Below are 27281 nucleotides of genomic sequence, written 5' to 3'. Positions count from 1 at the left end.
GTTAAGATCCCACCTGCTCTTAAAGAGAGACACACAACTTTCTGTATAGGAGTAAACAGTCAGATGATCATTTATTTAATCATTAGAGTAAGCAGCCTCCAGTATTGGTGCAAATTAGTCTCCAAATATCTGATTCTCAAGGAGTAACAAAAACTTCAAATGGGCATTCAAATAATTTTTAATCACATACCGATAATTCTGACAAAAAGACAGGCAGTCTGCTATCTTACATTCCTAGAAAATTGGAGAATAAATGGCAAAAGCATGCCTTACATGTCACAACTGTATAAATCTTGGTACACGTTCTACATCAAATGCAAAAAAAAACATATATTTAAAGATAATAAGGAATGTCTATGTACACCCCCCCCCTCAAAAGCTTGTTGTCATTCCTCAAAATCAAATATCTCAGCCTCCTTTTCTTTCCAGAAAGCAAAACTCCGGTCAATATATTTGCAAATCTCCTCATTAGTCAGACTACTAATATCTGCATTATTTTTCAAGACATCGCTCTCATCTGGGGTAGGCGTCTGTACAATAACTTTAGGCACAGGCCTTGTTTCTATCATCGTCGTCTGTTCTGAGTGTTCAAGCTCTGGTTGGCCTGATCCATCTCCGAAGAACTTCACTTTAATGTCCTCAAATCCATCCTTCCATTCCCGGTTCCCCGCCTCAATGTCATGAATTACAGCCTTGTGAAAATCACGCACAGTCTCCCAAGTGAAACGCCCCACATGGTCAAACACTTCAAAGCACAGCAAGTGTCTCATTTTCCTCTCATCTGGTGGCAAATCTAGCTCAAGTATGTGAAAGTAGCCGAGCATGAAGAGGTCGAGTGTCAGCGTGTCATAGTCGATGGGAGATCCATCCACACGGGGCAGGAACTGCTCAGGTGAGTAAATTGCCTGCTGCCGGTTGAGTCTTCGGATCTGCCGTGACGGTACAAATGAGATCATGCTTCTCCAGTTCCCAATCATCTTATTGATGGCACTTCTCTGCTTGAAGAAGTGCCCTAATTTGCCATTTTCCATGGCATTCTTTGGAGAGATATCTAAGCTAGCTTTGCGTTCACACTTCGGCTTCTTAGATATATCCAGCGAATCAACACTTTGCTTTCTCTGAGCATTTCTCACGGTCACCGTATAAGCCGACTTCTTCCAGTGACCAAGGAACAAGACCACAATACGTTCCTTGCGCAGGGTTGTACTTTCCATGGCATCACTGATGACATAGTCAATAGATGAATCATCAATCTGGTCAACGTCTGGTCTTTGTTCTTGTTTTTGAAAGACCTCATCTGATCCATTTTTTAGTGGCATTTCCTCATTTTCATCCAATGATTCTGTCATCACTGAATCATTTTGTGAGGAATCGTTCTGATTCTCAAAGTTAGACTTTAAGTTCCTCACAGAGACCCCAAACTGTTGAATCTCATTTTCTATCTTCTCCCTCCTGCCTCTGATGAAGGCTTGCCTCTCTGATGGCTGAGAGAAGACATTCACAAGCTCTGTGTTTGGCATTTTGCAGTAGGGTTGGTCTGTTAGGTTGGTCATAAGCAATGACATACTCTTCACAATGCCTGAAATACGGTTGCACCAAACGGGTAAGGGAGTCTGTGTAGAGTTCTTGTACTGGGTGTTGACTGTGATGTTGACGATGGGTGCCGGGAGAATGTTTTGAAGTTCTTCGGCCAGACGAGCAAGCTCCAATTCGTAGCCCTCGCAGTTCTTCTGCATCGAGACACTCTCAATTTGCTTCTCTAGATAAATGAGGTCATCCTCCGTTAGAAGCTCTCCGAATGGACCCAGGATGGCATTGTGCGCCTGGGAGTACCTCCAACTGTCCACCTTTGTATATCTAGTACCAGTCTCCTGTTAAATAATATATATTGTCTAGTTAAATGTCAATCTGGAGAAAGGTGTAGTCAGAACATCATCTTAGATTTGTTATCTATGTTTTTAAAAGACATTTAATGCAATATTTGTAGCTCACCTTTAACCTCTGGGTTTCCTGGTCAAATAAGCTGGCCTGTAGCTGTCGTACCATCACTTGTCTCTTCCATTCTGCTATAGATCTGCCCTTCTCATCATGCATGGGTACCAGGTAATCAATATCAGACAAATTAGCCTCCTCTGTCGGTAACACCACCATTTTATTCTAAAAGAGAAAAAATAATAATGTATTGGCAAGTACAGTAGTTCAAATTGTGCACTTAAGTACATGAAAAACAAAAATAACACTATTATGCTTGACTTATATCAAACAAAGAACTTAATTAACCTGTTAAAGTGTTTTGTTTTTTTTGTACTTTGATGCAGTTTTCTTCTGCGTATATGCTAAAGTGCTTTAGTTAATTTCTTAAAAATTAAAATCATTAACCATTCACATGGTTAGTGTTAATGGACTGACAACCGTCTTTATTAATACAACTTTTTTCATCTCAATATATAAAAAATATAACAAAAAAGGACCATGGATTTGACTGGATATGTGTGTGTGCTGTACGTTTTTATGCTAATGATAGTTAGCATAAAAATGAGTGTAGTAAACAGTGAATGTAGCAAATATTCTACATGGTGAATTCCATGACACTGGACATGTAAAGTGTATGGTGGATTTATCCCTAAACTAAATTGCTGTGGTTGAAAACAAAGATTGGCTCTAAAACCTCTGCCTTTCCATCTCCATAAGTTATTGGATCCCAAAATGTAAAAAAAAAATAGATTGTGTCCAGATCACACAACAACTAGTTACCCAGTACATTTCTATTCTCACACAAAGGCAAGTCTTGAAAATTAAAGGGACTCGGTTCGGTTATAGAATGCAGTTGTCATGTCACTCTATATACCATTCTAATACAGGAATGACAACTGTATTCTGCTAGTGTGATGAAGACAACCTTAGATTCAATGATCATGAGAAAATATGAATGTTAAATTTCTTAACTGAAACTGTCAAATCTGCTGTCAATCCAGATTTCTTAAGGCTGGCAATGGATTTTACATTTCCCAGTTTCATTTCTCCCATAAACAGTTTCCCTTTCTCTGGTACTGGCTTACTCGGAGGCATACTGGAACTAAGGTTCTTCACCACTGCAATGACAATCAGAACAAGAACATAATTTGTTACTCTCATCTGTTTCCAGTTATGTTCTGATCATATTCACATAGGCTGATTACCATTACTCATTGAACTGAAATTAAGTCATCAAGTGAAAATAAGGAAGGATGAGTCAATGGTGACAGCAGTGCCCACAAAATTCTGTCATGATTGCAGAACATACACTTACAAGAGCAATAGGGGTATTAAACAGCCCCTTAGGGCTTTCTCACCCGAAGTGGCAATGTGGAAAGCATTCCCATGTGAGGTAAAAGATGGAGGCGAGGGGGTAGTGGTGGAAGGGGGGGGAGAAGGTGAACGTGTTGAAGAGGGGTAACGGGCTTGAGGGGAATCTTCTGTCTCAGGATGCTGGGGGGACTAAAATTAAATGGAAAGTCAGACATTTGAAAATGGACACTTACTACAGCCATACCTTAAAGCACACTTTTTGTCATAATATTTATATTCCAATGTCCCCACGAAGGTAACATTTTAAGGCATAATTTAAGACCCATTCTAAAGCCGAAAGTATACTTCAGTTTTGATGCGATTGCAAGCATACAGTTGGGCAAAAAAGTATTTAGTCAGCCACCAATTGTGCAAGTTCTCCCACTTAAAAAGATGAAAGAGGCCTGTAATTTTCATCATAGGTACACTTCAACTATGAGAGACAGAATGGTGGGAAAGAATCCAGGAAATCACATTGTAGGATTTTTAATGAATTAATTGGTAAATTCCTCTGTAAAATAAGTATTTGGTCACCTACAAACAAGCAAGATTTCTGGCTCTCACAGACCTGTAACTTCTTCTTTAAGAGGCTCCTCTGTCCTCCACTCGTTACCTGTATTAATGGCACCTGTTTGAACTCGTTATCAGTATAAAAGACACCTGTCCACAACCTCAAACTGTCACACTCCAAACTCCGCTATGGCCAAGACCAAAGAGCTGTCGAAGGATACCAGAAACAAAATTGTAGCCCTGCACCAGGCTGGGAAGACTGAATCTGCAATAGGCAAGCAGCTTGGTGTGAAGAAATCAACTGTGGGAGCAATTATTAGAAAATGGAAGACATACAAGACCACTGATAATCTCCCTCGATTTGGGGCTCCACGCAAGATCTCACCCCGTGGGGTCAAAATGATCACAAGAACGGTGAGCAAAAATCCCAGAACCACACGGGGGGGCCTAGTGAATGACCTGCAGAGAGCTGGGACCAAAGTAACAAAGGCTACCATCAGTAGCAAACTACGCCACCTCAAATCCTGCAGTGCCAGACGTGTCCCCCTGCTTAAGCCAGTACATGTCCGGGCCCGTCTGAAGTTTGCTAGAGAGCATTTGGATGATCCAGAAGAGGATTGGGAGAATGTCATATGGTCAGATGAAACCAAAATAGAACTTTTTGGTAAAAACTCAACTCGTCGTGTTTGGAGGAGAAAGAATGCTGAGTTGCATCCAAAGAACACCATACCTACTGTGAAGCATGGGGGTGGAAACATCATGCTTTGGGGCTGTTTTTCTGCAAAGGGACCAGGCCGATTGATCCGTGTAAAGGAAAGTATGAATGGGGCCATGTATCGTGAGATTGAGTGAAAACCTCCTTCCATCAGCAAGGGCATTGAAGATGAAACGTGGCTGGGTCTTTCAGCATGACAATGATCCCAAACACACCGCCCGGGCAACGAAGGAGTGGCTTCAATAAGAAGCATTTCATGGTCCTGGAGTGGCCTAGCCAGTCTCTAGATCTCAACCCCATAGAAAATCTTTGGAGGGAGTTGAAAGTCCGTGTTGCCCAGCGACAGCCCCAAAACATCACTGCTCTAGAGGAGATCTGCATGGAGGAATGGGCCAAAATACCAGCAAGTGTGTGAAAACCTTGTGAAGACTTACAGAAAACGTTTGACATCTGTCATTGCCAACAAAGGGTATATAACAAAGTATTGAGATTAACTTTTGTTATTGACCAAATACTTATTTTCCACCATAATTTGCAAATAAATTCTATAAATAATCCTACAATGTGATTTCCTGGATTCTTTCCCCCCATTCTGTCTCTCATAGTTGAAGTGTACCTATGATGAAAATTACAGGCCTATCTCATCTTTTTAAGTGGGAGAACTTGCACAATTGGTGGCTGACTAAATACTTTTTTGCCCAACTGTATGTGTACATCTGGATGTGTAGCCATTCAAAGCAAAGCCTACTTTATGTGACAGAGTGTGAAAAAACAGGCACTCGACACATACTCAACTAGAAAGTTTCATGCTTTTCCAGTGTCTGACAGACTGTTGTTGTTTTTTTTACTCATTTAAACTAGAGCTGCATGTATCTCTTAAAGAAATAGTTCACCTCAAATTTAATTCTGTCATTATTTACTCACCCTCATGTTGTTCCAAACCTATATAAGTTTTATGTTGAACATAGAAGATATTTTGAAGAATGCTGGTAATCAAACAGCTGTTGGTCCCCATTGACTTCCATAGCATTCCTTTCCCTACTATGGAGTCAATGGGGACCAACAACTGTTTGATTACCAGCATTCTTCAAAATATCTAATCTTCATAAAATTTATTTTTGAGGCAAACTATTGCTTTAACCCCCTCACACAAGTGCTCGTCAATGCGGCCATCTTGTTGCGGTCTCCTGTAGTTTGTTGTTATTTTGCTTCATTTATTTTCTTTCAAATGCATGTTCGAGCTAAGCATACAGTGCACAGTTAGAACAGTCTGGCACATACCCTAGCGTTTAACACCTGTTAAAGCATACTTTGGGCTTTAGTCAGTATTTCATGCATGTTCAGTGGGAAAAAATGTGGACAAAGTGAGACAAATGTAATAATTACAGAATTACAGAAAAGCTAAAAACCCATTCAATACTAAAATGTATCAATAATATGTGTTTTATACTTACTAGTGTTGCATAATTAGCTTATCAACATGCTAACAACAAACTATTTCAACTAGTAGAGGGTGCATGGAGCTGTTTCCATATATAGCATTCGAAATCAGTTCTTATTAGGTGCTAAGCGGTTAGGACTCTGCCGTAGAAGACTACCTATATAGGAATTAAGCAGAGAAACAGGTCACTAAATTGACCCTTCGCTCGGAGTTTGATTGACAGGCAGTCTGACCAATCATAGTGCAGAATCTGCCACTTTTGTCCGACAAAGAAACCAGACACAGACAAGACAGTAGATTAACATTTCTGAACTTGCACTTGAAAAATAGTGTGTACTGACATCTTTCCGCAGTTGAAACAAGACCTTCTGATGTTCATTCATGTTTATTTCAAGCCTTTACTAACCTTTACCTTTACTAAGAGGTAGAGATGATCGCTTCACGTGCCAATTGAACTGAGGCGCTACAGGGATCTGTCACAATCAATTAAAGAGCCACAAATGGTATTTATTGTTTGAATTTCTTAAAAAATTAGCAAATTTGAAAGCTGAGCTTAATACCAAAAGTAACCTGCTCTGTCGGTGCGTTATCAGTTTTCTCTTTGCTCCGCAATGTATTTTTCACTGCGTGTGAACATGATGTGTGGCTTGTCGGACGGCAACAGTAACGAAGTGGGGGTGGATCTTTGTGAAGGGTCAATTGTGGAACAGATGAACATGATATATGCGTTGTCATTCCTACAGTATTATTTTTCAAAAATTTATCAAACTCACCTTAAGACTGTCCATGCCTTTGTGTGTATTAGTGATCTGTCTATAATAATCGGAGCTGGGTTGCCGTGACACAGCTGGTTTCTCTCTGAGCTCTTCCTCTATAGGACAGTTCTCTTCCAGAGGTTGGGCAGCTGGACAGAGCTGCAATACAAAGAGCTTTTATTATCATCTAATATTTACTGATTCAGGTAGTGTGCCATCAAAACATATTATCTCACACAGACCTGTAAGGCAATGGAATAACAGGCCAATTATTGCCATTTGAGACACTACACAGCAGAAAATTACAATCATACACATGAAAAACAGCTATTTGTGGTCTTTCTTTTGTGCAATGTTGTGGTCTGCACAGTGATATGTGAGCATTACAGTAAGAGGGGCCCTAGCTGGGGGGTAAAATAGTTGTACCTGAGCCCAACATCTAGATCCTACTTTACCAGAGGGAAAATGCAGAGTATATGGAAACATTTAGATCACCGCTGATGAAACTGTAATATCCTAATGGACTCCATGCAGAATGCATATCAAATGTGGCTCTCAAAGGGCTCTCTGTAAAACACACACACAGAGCATCAAAGGGAACACTGATACGCCGCAGCATGCTATTTTGCTTTGTCTCTGTGAGGTGGTCCTCCCAATTTCCTCTTGCACGGCACTTTGATGTCCAAACAGCACGAAATGCACTGTGACACGGCATGGGCAAAGGCAGGAATAAATTTCCCAGAAGTTGTGCAATTCATAAATAGATAAAATTTGGGAGGGGTTATGTGAGTATGTGGGGCAAAACTACATTAGCGAAGTGGAATCTCTTTCCTTCGTGACCTCTGAGCAGCAGTTCAGTTCCTCACTCACGATCAGGATGCATCTGTCTCTGTGTGAAGGTTTAATCAAAGACAGTGAACACCATGGCACATTTGGTTTACATTAGCTATCCTCTTCTGTGGCTTAGGCAGTGGATGCTGGAGTAACATGGTCCTCTCATCCTCTCCTCTGCCTCGTGGGCCACACAAACACTGATGGAGAGAGTGAGACTACAGCAAAAGCATCAAATCCACAAGTCCTACATTGTAATATGATGGAAACCTGGTGCATAGCAATTTAGAGTCTTTCTCTTGCACCAGTTACTTAGAGGGGAAAAAACTCACAGATAAAATCACTCAAATATGCCAGACTTCTATCTTGAAAACCAGAATCAGAATGAAGTTAGCAGAACAACACCGAAGAGCTGAAACAGACAGCGACCGTGGGATATTTCTCAATGTTCTGTTATAGTACATTCAATAAAATTATTTAAGGGGAAAAAAAGAACCAGAAATGGTAGAAGTATGAAGGCCTGCACTGTTTGTGTAAGGTTTGGTTAAGGTTAAAACCTCCTCATCTCTCTGCTTTCTGGAGGAATTCAAAACCACACACTTGTGTTGACTCATAAGCAATACGTTCTATGTTGAATCACAAAAAAATGTGCACCTTCGGTTAAAACACATGATGAACATGTTTGACAGTTTTTAAAATTAGAGAATTGAGTGAAAACGGTCCAAAGTGTCTACAGCAGCAAATCGTCTATGCTGGAAAGTTTGTTAAAATGGAGAAAGGATGATGAATGAGCTGAAGATGGCATTCTTTCTGTTAGCTGTTTTACAGAAAAAAATGATATATACTATATTACAAGTAGTAACTGAATTATGCAAGGAAGCTCAGGTAAACTTCAACCGTATTAAGCTCTTGTGTTTAGACAATACCAAATATATGTTCAATGAATCATAATACTAGTATATACTGGATTTTTGATTGTGCATGCTCATTTCCCTTTGCCATCATTTAACACCCAATTATATAAATATAAATATTTCATACTGTATATTACATATTTGTGATACTTAAATTCAGTTTTAGCATTTTCATTGCATTAGCATATTCATTTTTACTTTGTTTTTAAACTATTTAGACAAAGTATCATAAAATGTGTCTATAGAATATTTAATTTTAATATATTCAACTAATTGGATATAAGTAATAAATTCTAATTCTTTAGTTTAGAAGACCTTAACTGTGAACGTTCAAAGGCACAATATAAATACTGCAATATATAAATACATATTACAGATAGACTACAATATGTAAAAACATTGAATAATCACACAATGAAAAAAAATAAAATTATACCAACAATGCATAAGCTCTACAAACACAACATGTATTTAAAGGACAATAGGTACTTACAAACTACCGTACTCTTAATTATAGTCGATATCCACACAGGCAGCGCCTGATCACTCTGTGTCTCTGGATAGTGACACACAATGTAAACACCAAACCCAGAGATGTGTTGACTCCATCCACACAATCCCAACAACTACCCATTGCCCAACAGACAATAAACAATAAACACTGATAGGAGAATCTACTTAATAATTTACAAAGTGGATTGGGTAGCCGGCAATGTCATTAATGAACAAACCAATCGGCACATGCGAACAAGCGAGCAGTGTGATAGAAAGCAGGAGACTGTCAAATCAGAAGAAGCGGACAGAGACACTGTATCTTGTTCATTCATTTGTTGTTGTTGTTTTTTGATCTCTGAAACTGCATGAAACTGGCGACGTGACCTTACACACATCAACACCAATCAATGGAAAAAAACGTTCTCAAGCCTTTGCCTGAAAGATGGGGAATTGCATGAGCAGAACCTTTCCATTATTTGTTTAATAATGTATGCCCTGGAAAAATAGGTGGCAATACAATCAGGTCAGTTAATTTATTCTCTCCAGCATCAAAAAGAGAACACCTGCAAACCCTCATGACTGCGTGTGAAGGTCAATAAGTCAGATAATTTGAGCATTTTATGAAAAGGCAAGGTTAGTAGAAGTTTTAATTGGTATTTAACCATTTCTAAATTAATTAATAATTCATAATGTAAAAAATACTCTGAAAACCAAATGAAACCAATTTGAACAAAGATTTCTGCCACATGTGTTTTAAACAATTAAAATTTATATTTTTATTCTTTTATTTATCATGGACACTGTTATACAGGTGCATCTAAAAAAATTAGAATATTGTGAAAAATGTTTTATTGTAACTTATTTCAAAAAGTGAAACTTTTATATATTCGAGATGCATTACATGTAAAGTAAAACATTCCAAAAGTTTTTTTGTTTTACTTTTGATGATTAGAGCTTACAGCTCATGAAAGTCAAAAATCCAGTATCTCAAAATATTAGAATATTTCCTAAGATCAATCAAAAAAAGCATTTGCCAAACAGAAAAGTTTAAGTTCTTTAAAGTATTTATGCACTCAATACTTGATCGGGGCTCCTTTAGCAAAAACTGCAGCATCAGAGAGGTGTGGCATGAAAGCGATCAGCCTGTGGCTCTGCGGAGGCACTATTGAGCCTTTAGCTCGTCTGTATTGTTGGATCAACTGTTTCTCATCTTTCTCTTGAAAATATCCCATAGATTCCATATGGGGATAAACTCAGGCATGTTGGCTGGCCAATCAAGCACAGTAATATCATGGACAGCAAACCACTTGGAAGTTTTGGCACTGTGGACAGGTGCTAAAGTCCTGCTGGAAAAGGAAATCAGCATCTCCATAAAGCTTGTAAGCAGATAGAAGCATAACGTGCTCCAAAATCTCCTGTTAGCCGGATGTATTGACTCTGGACTTGATAAAACACAATGGACCAACACCAGCAGATGTCACGGCACCCCAAATCATCACTGACTGTGGAAACTTCACACTGGACTTCAAGCAGCTTGGATTATGTGCCTCTCCAGTCTTCCTCCAGACTCCAAACCTTGATTTCCAAATGAAATGCAAAATTTACTTTTATCTGAAAAGAGGACTTTGGACCACTGAGCAACAGTCCAGTTCTTTTTCTCCTTAGCCCAGGTTAGCTTCTGAAGTTGTTTCTGGTTCAGAAGTGGCTTGGTAGCCCTTTTCCTGAAGACGTCTGAGCGTGGTGACTTGATGCACTGACTCCAGCTTCAGTCCACTCCTTGTGAAGCTCTCCCAAGTGTTTGAATCAGCTTTGCTTGACAGTATTCTCAAGCTTGTGGTCATCCCTGTTTCTTGTGCACCTTTTCCTACTCAGTTTCTTCCAGTCAACTTTGCATTTAATATGCTTTGATACAGCACTCTGTAAACAGCCACCCCTTTTAGTAATGAGCCTCTGTGACTTACCCTCTTTGTGGAGGGAGTCAATGATTGTCTTCTGCACCATTGCCAAGTCAGCAGTCTTCCCCATTATTGTGGTTTCAAAGATCAAGAGATACCCGGACTTTATACTGAAGTGATGGTCATTTAATGAAGCTCAAATGTAAATATTCTAATATTTTGAGATACTGGATTTTTGACTTTCATGAGCTGTAAGCTCTAATCATCAAAATTAAAACAAAAAACTTTTGAAATGTTTTACTTTACATGTAATGAATCTAGAATATATGAAAGTTTCACTTTTTGAAATAAGTTACAATAAAAACTTTTTCACGATATTCAAATTTTTTGAGACGCGCCTGTATGTCATTGACCCAGGTACTTTCTGGAAATCTCAATGATGAAATTAAAATAGGCAAGCACTGTTGTGAAATACAATGTGTAAATGCTTACAGTAAAACAATGGTATTCAGTAGAAATAAATAATGTGTCAGGTTCAGATTTTGTTGTTGACATCAAAGGCTGTGAGTCTAAATGAAATCTATGCAATTTTGGCACCAATTAATTTGTCAGTTGGTAGAAGCTAGTCAAATTCATGGACATGCCCTACATCTGAATATGCATACTTCTCTAGAGGCAAGTCAAATAAGTAGAATGCCCAAAATACTAATGATACAGAAGGTGAACAACCCCCAGATGAACAGCTGCATCTGCTGAGATTCTGAAGTGTGGAACCAGTTGACATTTCTCTATCCCATAAGGCCAGATGAGCTGAGAAAGCACACGATTCAAATCTAAGCACCTCATTTGACAGTTTAACTGCAACAGGTACAAAAAAAGTAATTACGTTATAAGTCAAGGTCAACTGGTCACAAAAAAACAATGTAGGATATAGTATTTTTCAGAATGCGTTCATACTGTACATGTTCATTATAGCCGAGACGTCCGATTAATCAAATTCAGAGCATATGTAAGTACAAGAATTCAGAAACAGCAATGCTTTTCACTTCATGCACTTCATTTGCTTCACTTCATTGATCAGTGTACAATCAAAAAGCAAAATGACTTCAAGACAACTGCCTTAGAAGATGAAAAAAGGAAATCATGAAATGAAGATTGCGTACAGCAAACCCTGAATCTGCAGGTGCACTAAAAGCATATACAAAACATTTGTTTGGTGTGCCATTGTACAATCTAAATTACATGGTAAACACTGATCAATGTGTAGCGGACCACAAAAGGTCAAAGCAATCAGAGCATTCTTGAGATATGACTGAACATTTGATGAGAAACACGTTGAAAGATTCCTCTCAGGGGGTAAACTCGTAAAAAAGCTCCCTTACCACCCCCTAGTGGCCGATCAGCACTGGCATTTCTATAAAGGCCCCATGCTGAACCAAACTCTCCAAGCATTTTTATAATGCTTGAAAGTACCTGCAATAAACAAACCACAGAGCTTCACTGTACATCACACTTTTCCCAATCTAGCACAATTTTTGTTGTTGTTGTACTGAACTAAACCTTCTTTGGGTAGCCAAAAGAGACACATTTAATACAGCTGGCCTCTTAATTCCCTGCCTGAATAAGATGGGAGGAAAAAGCATATATGTGTGTTGTAAAATAAACCCTTGATCTGTTTATTTGATTGCAGCTGTCTCAGGGAGAAGGCACTCACACTTTGAGCGGAGGGCCGTGCTCAGGGAGGGTGACCTCTTTGGGATGAAACCAAAACATGAGGAAATACCTAGCACGCAACTCTCTGGCCAAACGCCCAACAATCCATTACAGGCACCGTTAGGAAATGAGATGGCCTGTCCCGAGCACTCTGAGGTGGAATGAAACCTTGTGAAGTACATTACAACTTGCAATACTATAAGCGGACCAGGAGGAAAACTAAAATGCTTTATTCCTGAAATAATCCTGATATGGACCATACAGAGTCTTTCCAGTGGGAGGCCTGGGAAACAATTTTGGGTCAATGAAATATAAGGGAGTGTCCATAATAAAAAATAGAAAATGTCTAGAGCCAAGTTCTTTTGTGAGAACACTTTTGTGATACATATTTTCAAAAAATCTTATTAAATATACAGTTAATTCATAAATATCATTTTGTGTTGTTCAGGAGGTACATCACATGACATTTTTCAACTTGAACTAACCTTGGCTTATCATAAAAAGGTCAAATTATTTGATATACTAAGATTTTCTTATGATTTTCTAAAAAAAACTTTTTTTTTTCTTTTAATATGACATCAGAACAGTTGTACCATCCTGACATTTATGTCACCCTAGTTTTATTTATTTATTTTTACTTTACAGTTCTAAAGACTAATGTTTGAAAGTTTGGGGTTGGTGTGATTTTGAAGGATTTGTCTTAGGATGTGTCTTATACTAACCATAGCAGCAGTTATTTGATCAAAAATACAGTAAAAACAGTAATACTGTGAAATATTATTATAATTTAAAATAACTGTTTTCTGCTTTAACATGTACCAATACAGTAATATAATTCTCCAGAAATCATTCTAATATGCTGATTTGGTGCTTATTATCAGGTGCTTATAAACAGTTGTGCTGCTTAATATTTTTGTTGAAACCGCAAAATATTTTTCTTGTATTCTTTGATGATTAGCATCTTACTGACTCGAAGCTTTTCAGAGGCAGAGTTTATCAAGTTAGACTGTACATAAGTCTAGAAGAAATCAGCAAAAACAATGTCTTCTAATGTCCAAGGCAGTACTGCTTGATCAGATGTGTTACAATGGAATTAGGGTTAAAGGAAAAAAGATAAACAATCAGATGCATGTTTGAAGCCAACAAACATCCTGTTCTCTAATTGATTTGATAGATCAAGTATCTGTTTCCAAGCATTAGAATGGTAAAAACCCTGAAACCAAACCCCGTGGATCCCATAACCAGCTCAGCCCCCGGCCCTCTATCTGAGCTAGGCTGCTGGTGAGAAGGCAACTGATACACCCCCAGCACGAAGAGAGACTGATGCTTCAACAGCCTCCCTTCACTAATTAGATCTCTATTGTTGGGACAGGTCAGCTTAATTTTTGACATCTATCAGCACCCTGAGTCTCTCACATAGGAGCAATGAATTGTTGATTTATTCATGCCTATGTTGACAGGGAGCTTATATTACTACATTAGATCTATGGAAAAGTGTGACCAGGGTGATTGGAGACCATGTAATTAATTCTGTGAAATCTCAGATATGGTACTTCAAATTTAATGAAACTTAATTTAATTCTTAATTGGCTTCAACTGGTTTTTAACCTGTTGACATAGCAAAAACGTGGTTTTAAGTCCTAGACCTGGCTTTATTTGTTTTGTAATGGGAACATTCAGATTTATTATCAAGAACTTTATGCTTTATGGTTCCAGTCCAACTTGGAAAAGTGGAACAACTTTTTTTAAATTATCTGACAAAATGAAAAAGTATTTGCAGGTTCAACCGTGGAAATCAGCTTGTTTGTCAGTATGCTTACAATTCAACAGCTGAGTAACCAATATAATCCATAGAGGTTTGTATAACATAAATTTATGGCCTGTACCTTATACATGTTTATTTAACAGAAATTAATATTCAGCTCCTCTACAATTTGTTCATATGGATTTTAGCTCACACATTCAGTATTAGCTTGTTAAACGTGTTTTATCAGCTAAGCAAGGTATGTTGGGAGAAATCCAAGACAAAAAAATCTACACTTCTTGAATGGAAACAGCAAAAACAGCTGCTATTTCTACCGCCTATTAATGCAGATGGACATCTTCAAAAAAGAAAAGAAAGAATGCACAGTTGTGAGATATAGTAAATCACTAGAACAGCAGTATCCCCCGTAGACTGATCCATCAATTTTGTGCTCTAAATGTGGAATTAATTCCTTTTCCAATGTGGTTCAGTTGTTGTGCCCGCCCTGACAGCACTACCATGTTCACCCTTGAAAAATGTATGACTTAAATTGAGCAGCATCTTATTTGCCACGTGAAACAAGAAGGCTGAGAGGCCATTGAGGTCCACTGTGCACAAAAGCTTCTTAGAAAGTAGGTGCTATGTGACACCTTGAAAGTTACTGGCCTAAGAGAACTGACCTTTTGAGGCAAGAAATGTATTTGGACGAGAGCTTTCCTTTCTGAGTTTGTCTATGTGACACTTCACTGCCAGGTCTTTAACCCTCTGATGCACGATGTCAACAACAGACATTTTTAAACATTCATGGTATGATGTTACATCCAAACCATGTGTGACAACCTTTGACCCTTTCTCATAATTATACATGTCTGTCCATTGTTTTATATATAACAACATATAACAGTATAATTCAACATGACTGACAAAAATGGTCAAAAATAACAGAAGTAGTACAGAATCTAAGGAATCTTTTATTCTGCAATTATTCATGTATTTTTATATAGTTTACTTAACATAAAGTAAATTAAAATACATCCACTGTAATCAGCACTGTATATATTTGTTTTCACTTCCATTCATTTTTGAATATTTACATGTAAAATAAAATGATAATGCTGTGGGTTTAAGGTTTAAAATTATTTACCAATTTTTCATTCTCTTATATTACTTTAGATCTGCATGGTGGCAGATCTCCAACTCACTTAAAATACATAAAATAATTTATAATTAATTAATAAATTAATATTATTTAATTTATTAATAATTAGTATAATTCATAATTATTTTATTAAATTAATAGAATAAATAAAATTCATATAAATAAATAAATGAACAAACATTTATTCTTGTTTTGAAGTAAAAAATAAATAAATATAAGGATAAATAAAAATAAACATCGTCCTTTGTCATTTAATAATTAATGCATCAGAGGGTTAACACTCCTGCATTTGACCATGAATTTTCTTTTAAGTCGATTTTAATAGCTTCAGTAGACATTATTTCTAACTTTCGGTTCAAAAAGGATTTTTTTCAAAACGACCCAAAGGTCAACAGTGGCAAAACATATAGCATAATTCATTTATGTCATATGTCACTACTTTCAATATTTCCACTTTTAAGATAGGACATTTTTTAAATTTCAAATATTGCCAGTGTTTCATGTGTGCACCTTGCGGCTTTAGAAAGACATTTGAAATAATGATCACTAACTTAAATGATCAACATACTGATGTCATTTCTCTTCTGCCAGCATAAGAAATGAACCTTACATTTCTCTCCACAGAGCGAAGGTATCTGGCACACTCAAAGTGTCCGTTGTATTCAGCCAGATCAGCAGCAGTGAACCCATCTACATCTCTTTCCTTTGGGTTGATCTGGTGACCCAGGAGGATTCGACAGCACTGGGAAATATTTTTTATATGATTATTATGACTTAAAAGCATGATTAAAAACATTTCTGTTTTAGACACCACACAACAGACCTAATTTAAACCCACCTCTATCTCCCCATTTTCTGCTGCATCATGTAGAGGAGTGCCGCCCCAGTAATCCTTCTTGACCTTTGATCCCATCTGTAACAACCTCTCCAAGATGCCATGATGCCCCCCACTGGCAGCAAAGTGTAAAGCAGTCGCCCCTTCATTATCTTGACCAGACAGGCTGACATCTGGTAAGGACACCTGAAGTAGTCCAAACAAGTATTGTACCTATAGTAGAGCTCATGACACCAAAGCATATATTTGTAGAAGTAAATGTATAACCCACCAGCCATACCACCAATGTATGGTGGCCCATGTGAGCTGCAGCATGCAGTGGCGTCATACCATCTTGGGCTCTTAGATGCGCGTCAGCGCCACAGTCTTTCACCAGATACTCCACAACATGTAGATGTCCCTCCTGGCAGGCCAGATACAGTGGCGTGGCGCCCATATTTGTCTGTCGATTAACACACCTGAGAAAAGGCCAATTTGGATGTTTATTCAAGTGGGGTTTTAAAAACTTAAAATAAATCTTTGAGTAAAAATCACTCTTCTGCTATTGGTATTCCCATGTTCTTATCTATGGAAAACAGGCATTCCCCCTTCATTTAACTGGTCTTCTTGGCCTGTGTGGCCAACAACATGAGATTCACTCACTGGATTTGATCATTGCACTAAAGGTTTCAAACATGTGCTAAAGGCATCACAATATATAAGGTCTGGTAGGATAAATAGAGCAAATGATTGTGTCAATGTCCACCACTGTTAAACCTATTACTGCCTGGATATTAATCACTGGAGGCTAATTTAAAGTTCATGGGATCGTATGGAGCTGTTCAGTTATGACATCAATTTGTAGCCAGCTCAGAAAGGGAAATTCGCTATAGGTTCCCTATAGTTTTATAGTTTCATAGGGTTTTTTAAGAATAGCAGTTTGTTTTTGATTTTTTACGTAAAGATTTTAACAACATTCACTGCCATTCAAAAGTTTGGGGTTGGTAAGTTTTTTTTTTTAATGTTCATTGTATTTATTTGATCAAAAATACAGTAAAAGCAGCAATATTGTGAAATATTATTACAATTTAAAAATAAATAAAAAAAATGTCAAGGTCCAGTTCTCGCTATTAACAAACCATTATCTACGACTTTTGCCTCAATAAACTCCTAATTTGCTGCTTAGTAATAGTTAAGGGTAGTTAAGTTTAGGTATTTAGGTAAGGTAGTTGTTCAATTTAGGAATTGGACAGGATTAGGGATGTACCTGTAGGACATGGTCATGTAGAATAAATGCTTTATAAGTACTAATAAACAGCCGATAGGTTAATAATAGGCATGCTAATAAGCAAATAGTTAGTAGTGAGAATTGGTCCATATACTAAAGTGTTATCAATTTTTAATTTTCATATATATTTAAAGTGTAATTTATGACAAAGCTGAATTTTCAGCAGCCATTACGCCAGTCTTCAGTGTTACATAATCCTTCAAAAATCATTCTAATATGCTGATTTGGTGGTTTTTTTATTTTTATTATTATCAACGTAGAAAACAGTTATGCTGCTTTATATTTTTGTGGAAACCATGATACCTTTTAGGATTCTTTTTTTTATGTATATCTTTTACAACTAGGGCTGCAAAACAATTAATCGCGATTAGGGCTGCAACAACTAATCGATAAAATCGATTATTATCGATTATGAAAATCATCGACAACGATTCTCATTATCGATTAATCGGGTCTGCCCACAGTGCACGTCCAACTTCAGCTGGTTAGTCAAATTACGGCACTGAATAATGCATTTCTATGGACAAAATGCATCTAAAAATAGTGGAGGAAACAGAATGAGATTCTGCCGGAGAAGCACGTGATCCAAGCTGCCCAAAACATGATAATTCTTTATTTTAAGCTTTAAGTTAATGCATAAGAGTAATGGCTTGCCCTGTCAGGCGCTTTGACAGATGCGTGTGCGTCCTCAGCGCAAAAACGTTCAGTTTACGGTCATATCCTTATCTATAAATGCCACAAATTCACGCGAGCATATCCATTTTTGCATAAAGGTCCGTCCTGACAGTCTGTGTTAAGTTTAAAATACCGAATGAGCGCCGGCGCGGCGGGCGCGCGCACGCGCGTCAGACGGACAGAACACAGCAGAGAGGGAGACATTTAATAGGCTTTTCAGCGCAAACATATCCATTGTGCTGAATTATCTGTTGTTGAAAGTTAATTTAAGGTTTAAAAGTCAACATGCAGTGCGAATATTTTATGAGAGTAGGAACTTTAAAGGGATAACAGCGTGTAATTGTCTGTCTGAATATAAACATGAGATGCTCCATAACGGCCTTTTACAGGATAAAGAAATGACGAGGTGACTGTGATCAAAGTAGTTCCTGCAGAACATTACTCTTACCTGTTGGTTAACACTGAGTTTGTGTTTTTATTCGTCTTTATTATTATCTTTATTATTTTAATTTTTAATAGAGGTTTAAACTATATTCAGTTTTTACAATGCTTAACAAATTTATGTAAGTTTAACAATGTGTTTATGTAAGGTTTGTGCCACTGCTGCTCTAAAGTAACAGTATTGGTGATAACCAAAATAATTTTTCGGCTTTCTGTACTGGTTAGTACTCCAATATGTGTAAGCTCTTTAGTAACAGTAGTAGGCTATTTTTAATGCTATAATATCATTATTGCTGTTATCTATGAAAGAAAACCAGAGCACTTATTTTTTCTTGTATTTTTTATTTGAGTATTTTTTTTTTCGCGATACCCAATTGCAGTCAAAAAGTACATAAACAATACCAGCAAGAATGCAAGCTGTTATGAGGCCATTTTTTATTATTATGTCTAATAAATGACAATAACATTTTTAAATTTAAACTAATTTTTGACAAATTTCTAAAATATGTTTTCTCTTTATTATGCTAAGTGGTCTAATAAATTAAGCACTGTATGTTTTCATAGCATTCAGTTGTCACGTTTGTTTGTAGAACATTGGGCAGAATGTGGAATAGTGTTTTTTTTGGTCAATATTTTTTTAATCCGATTAATCGAAAGAATAATCGGCCAACTAATCGATTATCAAAATAATCGTTAGTTGCAGCCCTAATCGCGATTATTTATTATGTATATATAAATGCACACACGTATAAGTATATATTGAAAAAAATATATTGTATTGTATGTATTTGTATGTAAACACTTGTATATAATTTATATTATATATAAATATAAATATTTTATATATGAAATGTTTATATTATATATAAATGTAAATATTTTATATATAAATCTAAAATATTTTTCCTTAATATATGCATGTATTTGTGTGTATTTATATATACATAATAAATATACACAGTACACACATATAGTATGTAAACAAACTTTTTTGAATCGATTAATCACGATTAATCGTTTTGCAGCCGTGTGTAACATTATAAATATCTTTATCACTTTTGATCATTTTAATGTTTCCTTGCTGGATGAAAGTCTCAATTTATTTAAAACTCATAACCTGTAAATGGTGTTGTAAATTTTGTCTGTCATACCTAACATATGATTTCGAAAGCAGCTGTTTAAACAACATTTAAAGTTTAAGTTCCCTCCTGACTTGACTCTGCAGTAACTCAAAAAGCAAACACCTGGTTGTACCATCGCAACCTTCACACACCCCGTAGCGGGTAATTTTTCAGAAAATTACTGATCATTTGAACAGTTTAACTGTTTTAACGCCCTGGCGCCTCCTTCTTTTTTGGTAACTTGTCAACTACAAACCTCATTTTAATCCTAAATTAGTAAATCTATGATTCCAAAAGCCCTTTTTCAATCACAATGGTTGTGGAACCCAGTGGCGATCTCTTGAGGTGTTAAGGGTTCAGGACTTTAGGTTCAGGTTCAGTAACAGTGAGAAGCAGCTCTGATGGTTTAACTTCCAGTATGTTGTGACATGTGACAGACAGGGTACATCCATTATACACCAGCTCTCTGACTCTCACGTGGGATTATCTAACCCCTGAGGTTAATATATGCATTCCCCTGGCTATAAGTTAAGTTTAACTTATCCAATACACAAACAAGCTTCTATTTCATCCTGAGCATGCCTCCGTGTATCAGTTTCAGATGTGGTCATGCTACAGACACAACATGAATCAGTACATGTGTGAGAGAAACAGGATGCAGGATTGATAGACTTAAACAAGACAACTGATAATCAACTTCGGGGTCTGAAGATAATTAGTTTGATGGGGTTCATTAGCGCAGCTCAATTCCTCTTCCTCCATCCCTTTTCATTACACGGAGAAGCTGTGCTAGTAACTGAGCAAACTCTGAGGAAACTGAGGAAAATTAAGTTTGAATAAAAAAATTCTAATAACCCATTTCTGTTCTTAGAGCAGCTATTGCCTTCAAACCTGTATGTAGCAAAATGAGGAAGCACATTTGCATTGGTGTCAGGGGTGCATTATATGTGGTCTCATTCTGGTGAGTAGATTCTGTTGAGTGCCACACTTTCATGTCACGTTCACGTCCCGTTACACCACCAAAGCAGAGCACGTGTTACTGAGATTTCTAAGGACACGGATAAATAACATGATTAGGCTACTTTGCAGATGTTGTTTTCTCTTCTTTTATGTCTTGTGGTTTTACCAAAAGCTACTTTGGGTCAGTACAAGAGGGAATAACAAATTATAACCTTCACAAAAAATTCTTAAGGACAATTTAGTCTCCAATTAATTATAACATGAATTAAGATGCTATAATAATAATAAAAAAAAAACTTTATATTGAATAATTATGATACATATAATTATAATTTTATGCAATAATTAATAATATGATTATAATTATAAGAAGTTGGATGCTGTTAGAATTATTATTGAGTTGCTTTTGGGCATATGCTATTCCAATTCCATTAATTTAATTGAAATCGATTCAAGTGGCTGAGCTCTGAAACTTTGATTGCTCAATGCCGTCAATAAATGAATAGAAATCATTTCGTCATAAAGTGCCAAAATGTCCATTTACTTTAGGTAATGTTAGATATGAGTCAGTGTTATTTTTGTACCATTGAGATGATACTTTTAATTAATATTTTGAATAGTCTTTATTATATTTAGCATTTTCATTTTAGTTAAAGTTTTAGCTGTTTTGTTGTGTAAATGTTATTATTATTGTTTTAATGTATGTCTATTTTTTATTTTATTTAAGTTTTAGTTACTTAAGTACATCAAGTACTTCAAAATAAAAATAATTTGAAATAAAATAAACATTAACTGAAATAATGTTTATTTTATATTTTATTTTAAGTAACAAAATGTTGTTGTTTTTCATGGTTTTAGTTTGATTTAACTATAATAATCCTGATTTACACAAAGTCATTGGATCTGTTTTAAAAAGACACATTTTAAAGCACTCACTGTACTCAAATAAATAACTGGAGACGTGTGACCTGCAAGACTAGTGACCCAAAACAGTTTGTCACATGCTCCTTTTCATCCACCTCTGCCACATGAGATTCATCTCTGTCATTACTACGTGTCTGTGCTGGTAACGCTGTACCCTGGAGCTTGACCAATCAGCAGCTTCAAACAGGTGAGGTCACCCTTTGCTGCAGCATAGTGGGCAGGAAGAGCACCGCAGTTTGTTTCCACTTCTGCTCCATTCCCATGAGACAGCAGCCAGCGGACAGCTTCCACTCTGCCGAACCGTGCAGCGAGATGGAGCGGAGAGGCCCCACCAGAATCCTGATCCTGAATACATGCAAACAAATTAGAATAGACATAAACAACAATTCTTTATTTAATGATTTTTGTTTTCTTCGCACACAAATAACTTGATATTACTATATATTTATTTTTATATTACTATACATGAATTATCTCATTTAAAAAAATCCATTAAAAATGCCATTATTTATTTTAGATTATATTATACATTAATATATATTAATATGGCGTTTTTCCTCAGAATTTTGAGTTTACATTTTGCAACTCTGTTTTTTTATTTTGTTTTGTTACTGCCACTAAAAATAAATAAATAAGGTTGCTTTTTCAATCATTTAAATCAGGCTTTTTTTTTCTTCATTATGCTATCAACTTGACATTTTTTTATGTTGGATAAATAAATAAAAAAGGTAATTGTGACTTTATTTTACAATTCTGACAATTCAAAAAAAAAAAAAAAATCCAGATTGTGAGATCAGAAAAATCTGAATTACCTTTATTTATTTAGCCAACATAATGTAAACAAAAAAGTCAAATTGATAGCATAATGGAGAAAAAAAGCCTGATTAAAATAATTCAATTCTTGAAAAGGAAACCAGTAAATAATCTTACAGACAGGGCCCCTGCAGGCCCTTGTACGGCATGTCAAGGTCATTTTTGAGGTCAAATGTAATATTTCTGAATTTATAATTCATAGTATTGTCAAAAATATTTTTTACCTAGACAAATATATTTAAAAACAATTTTGAAAATGATGTATATTCAAAATGTAAGTATGTTACTAATACTTAAAAGTTACACCTCATGACATTTTTAGAGACATTGCTTTTCTTTCTCAGAAATGGCATACACGTTTTTTTTAAAAAGCATGCACATACAGAGGTCTTAGATTTCTAAAATCATGGCACGTGTTTTAAACTACATTTTTATTCCATATGAAGACCCATACTTTTTACTACAATACAGAAGATAAATTTCACAAATACAGTTTGATTAAGCAGTGAGGAAACTAAAGGAAAGAGTATTAATTATAATTTAGTTTTTTTTTAATGTGATAAGTGAGAATACAACAATTTAAAATTATGAGCCAACAGATTGGTAAAGAGCTGTCATTGAGTCATAAGCTGAAAGAACATTCAATTTGATAGAGGTCATTTCATGATGTCATCATAACATCATAATAGCAACAGTGTGTATTGTCCATTCTACTATAAATCTATTGCTGCTGACACAGACCCCATTCCTCGACGGGCCATCACTCCTCTACTCTGCCAATGTGATCAAATTAGTGTAGCCATCTTTATTTAATCAGACCAAGGAAATGTTCATTAATAATTCAACCACATACAACTTTTACTTCACCTTGGCAAACTCGGGCTTAAAAAAAACAAAAAAAACTCAGATGAACACCCAGTAAGACCACCAACCAAGAATATTGTTATCACTTTAGTCCATGATAACAAGTCACTTAAAACATCTACTTTAATACAGCACAGCTGGCCATAAATTAGACCAAGAGGTTGTCAATGTTAAAAGAGCCGGTTTGCATTAGAGTGAGAAGAGGTGGTGCAGGGGGGTCTTGGAGGAGCAGTATGGCCTGTACTTCCCTGGTAAACAAACAGTGTTAACGGTTAGATTGAGCCTCCTCTAACCCATCTGGTCATGATTACAGCGGTCATGCAATACTACTGAGCAAAGAGTAAACAGAGCAAGGGAAAGTGATGTAATCACACCATTCACACTGTTCCTGTACCGGGTGAACTACTTATTATGCAAGGTGCTATATTTGAAGCAGGTTTCGCTTAGCTATGATATTTAGAAATGTGCTTGCCTTATGACCACACCATACACTGTGAAACTTATATTATGGTAGGTAGTTTACATCATGCACAAAGTTTATGCAATATAATATGCACTTCTGAGATGTCTGAGAAGTCTCACCATAGCTGAATTTATTGATCAAAATACAGTAATCTTTTGAAATATTATTCAATTTTAAAATAACTGTTTTCTATTTTAAAATTTAACTTATTCCTGTAATTACAATGCTGAATTTTCAGCAGCATTACCTCAGTCTTCAATATGACATGATCCTTCAAAAATCAATCTGATGTGCTGATTTGGTGTCCAATAAACATTTTTTATTATCAATGATGTTGAAAACAGCTGTGCTGCTTAATATTTTTGTGGAAACAAAAGAGAGAGATGTTTTTTTCAGGATTCTATAAAGTTAATGCATCCATTGAGCAGCAAAAGTATTTATTTCTTTAAAAAATTTAAATTAAAACAAAATGTTACTACTCCAGTCTTATGTATAGAGTTGCAAGTAGAATGTTGACGCTGTTCTTTTCCATACAATGAAAGTGAATACTGACCAAAGGCTGACAAGCTCTCTATATAAAAAAAAAAGCTACAAAAAGTAGTCAAAGTAGTACACCATAATGACAAGACAAAAACTGACTTATAACCACTAAATAAATAAAATAGCATAATTATTCATACCCTTTTAGGTGACGCTTGAAATTTAGCTCAGAAGCCTTCCGGTTTGCTGGATCAACTTTGAGATGTTACTACACTTTGATTGGAGTTAACCTTTGGCAAAGTCCAATGATTTGACATAATTTGGGAAATCACACACCGGTCTATATTATGCGTTGAGACAGATCTGGAGAAGAATACAACATTTTTGCTGCACTGAAGGTCCACAGGTGCATGGCCTCCATAATCCTTAACGGAAGAAGTCTGGAACAACGAGGACTCTTAATAGAGCTGACCTCCTGCCAAACTGAGAAGTCAGAGGAGAAGGGCCTTGGTTAGACTGGTGACCAAGAAGCTGATGGTCTCTCAGGTTGAGCTTCATGATCATATATGGAGATAGGAGAAACTTACAGAAGGACAAACATCACTGCAACACTCCAATGATCTGGGCTTTATGGTGGTATGGCCAGACTCAAGCCTCTCCTCATTAAAGACAACCCCACAATATTCTCCAGGCTGGTGAACCTCAATTCCAAGTGTCTGCAGGAAACCAGGCACTGCTCATTACCTGCACAATACCATTCAAACGGTGAAGCATTGTGGTGGGAGCAGCTTCGTGTTGTGAGTGTTTTTCAGCAACAGAGACTCTGGGACTTGTCAGGGTAGAAAGAAAGCTCAACACAGAAAAATACAGTGATATCCTTAATAAAAAACTGGTTTAGAGCACTCAGACTGGGCAGAAGGTTCACCTTTCAACAGGACAGTAGTCATAAGCACAAAGCTAAGACAATGCAAGAATGGCTTACGCTTTTGTAAATGCCCTCGAGGGGCCCAGCCAGAGCTTACTTGAACCCAACAGAACGTTTCTGGATAACGCTAAAAATTGCTGTCCACTGACGGTCCCCATCTAACCTGACAGAGTTTGAGAGGATCTGCAGAGAAGAATGGCAGACAATCCCCAAATGCACGTGTGCAAGAAGCTTGTTGCATCTTACCCAAAAGACCTGAGGCTATAATCTCTGCCAAAGGTGCTTCAAATAAGTACTGAGTTTAAGGGTATGAATACTAATGCAATGTAAATATTTAAGTTTTTCCTTTCTAATAAATTTGCAAAGTAATCACATATCTGTTTTTTGCTTTGTCAATATGGTGTATTAAGTGTAGATTGATTTGGAAAAAAAGTAATTTACAGCAGCTTAACATAAGGCTGCAACAACCAAATGTGTAAAAAACATCAAGGGGTATGAATACTTTCACAAAGTACTGTATACATAATGGGAATAGTGGCAGACATCTTTTTTTTATTATTAATATTTGCACCTCAGTGTATTGCAGACAAAGTCTTATAATAGACTTATAATTACATATTAAAATCATAATGAGACTTTATAGGGTCATTTTCCTATTAGTAACTGTTAGGCACTTCGTTTCAACATTAATTTTAATTTATTTTAAGATAAAAGGCAAAAGAAAATAAGAGTGGGATCAGAAAAATACAGATTTTAATATAGGTCAGTTACATCAAATGCTAAATCCAAAATCCCTACTCTCCACGCTATTGTCCTAGCTACCTTGGGTTTGTTTCTTCTTTTGTGGTTTATCTAAGCTTGGTTTCTTTTGTAACTTTCTCTTGCTCAACCAGACAGTGCCGAGCATAATAAGCGCAAATAGCCTTTGCCAACAAGACGAGCAGACAGACAGATTTGCGCTCAAGTAAAAACAGGCACTCTGGACATTTTAATAATCTCTTCCTCACATAGAATGATCAAATGGCTGCAGAAGACTTGGGTAACAGAATATAGTCATAACTGGACTACTTTTATGGTGGTTTTGGTCATTTTTGGAGCTTGACGGTCCTTGGTCACCATCCACTTTAATTGAATGGCACAGCATGAGCATCTTTCCTAATATCATCTTTTGTGGTCTTTGAAAGAAAGTAAATCACTCATTTGAAAAGCAACTCTCGATCCAAACTCTGTCCACAGCACTGTGTTAACACCCATAGCTCCATAACCTCTCCACTCACCTGTACATTACATCTTGCAACCTGTACGAGCCACTTTAATTCCCGGGTGTGACCTGTAGCTGCAGCATCATGGACAGGTGTGGCTCCATTGAGGGCCCTTGTGTTGGCATCGAGTCCTGCTTCTGTCACCAGAAAGCAAAGGCAGTCCAGCTGACCACAGCGTGCAGCATGGTGCACCAGTCCCGCCCCCTGAGTGTCCACAATGGTGCAGGTAAGACATCCAGTTTCGGCAAGCTCCCTGAGGCTCTGCAGGTCTCCCTCGCGGGCTGCGGCAATGGCCTTTTGGAGCACCATTTCAACCCTGCCTCTCTGCACCTGCGCAAGCTGCCTTTGACTGGATCCGGATGCTGTCTCGAGCAATTCAACCTACCCCCCAAGGCACACATGCACACACACAGGGGAAGCCGACACCTAACCGTCTGCCAGCTGGCGGGGTTAGGTGAGCGGAGGAGAGCAGCAGGTCTGGCCCGGTGAGCTGTAAAGGTAATGAAAGACGTCACAATGCACCAGTGCTCATCGTGGCCCAGCCGTTGCCTTTGTGCTCGCTTACCAACCTGCACATGGTTGCCCTCATCTCTGGCAGCAGACACCCGAGTAATGAGAGAACTGGCCTCTGAAGACCTACTAAAACTGGTGTGCATGCATGTGGCATGTGATTAGAGATTACAGTGAGCCTCATTTTCACATGTTAAATATTCATTTCTGTCTGAATGGCCAAGAGTGCTTCTGGAAGGAGA

General features: G+C 37.0%; 1 protein-coding gene across 1 annotated transcript; it reads right to left on the bottom strand.

Moving 5' to 3' along the window:
- Nucleotides 1-48: 48 nt before the first annotated feature.
- LOC306879115 (espin-like protein) lies at nucleotides 49-27269 on the bottom strand. Its single transcript, XM_079431831.1, has 10 exons — nucleotides 26545-27269; nucleotides 21877-22067; nucleotides 16606-16792; nucleotides 16338-16520; nucleotides 16110-16241; nucleotides 6767-6907; nucleotides 3333-3468; nucleotides 2947-3092; nucleotides 1993-2157; nucleotides 49-1871 (listed from the first exon to the last, which is right to left on the bottom strand). Exons 1-10 carry the CDS (start codon nucleotides 26836-26838, stop codon nucleotides 387-389), a joined length of 3060 nt encoding a protein of 1019 aa, XP_079287957.1. The 5' UTR covers nucleotides 26839-27269; the 3' UTR covers nucleotides 49-386.
- Nucleotides 27270-27281: the final 12 nt, after the last annotated feature.

The sequence above is a fragment of the Barbus barbus genome (genome assembly GCF_936440315.1).
Source record: "Barbus barbus genome assembly, chromosome: 13".
Lineage (NCBI taxonomy): Eukaryota > Metazoa > Chordata > Actinopteri > Cypriniformes > Cyprinidae > Barbus > Barbus barbus.
This window is presented reverse-complemented; position numbering and strand designations above follow the sequence as displayed.

Excerpts from the sequence above, each read along its gene's own strand:
- LOC306879115 (XM_079431831.1), bottom strand. The coding sequence starts at position 26,838 with ATGGTGCTCCAAAAGGCCATTGCCGCAGCCCGCGAGGGAGACCTGCAG. Across the intron at positions 16,793-21,876 it reads CTGATTGGTCAAGCTCCAGG|GTGTGTTAATCGACAGACAA; the intron begins GTACAGCGTTAC and ends GCCTTTTCTCAG. Across the intron at positions 16,242-16,337 it reads CAGAAAATGGGGAGATAGAG|TGCTGTCGAATCCTCCTGGG; the intron begins GTGGGTTTAAAT and ends AATATTTCCCAG.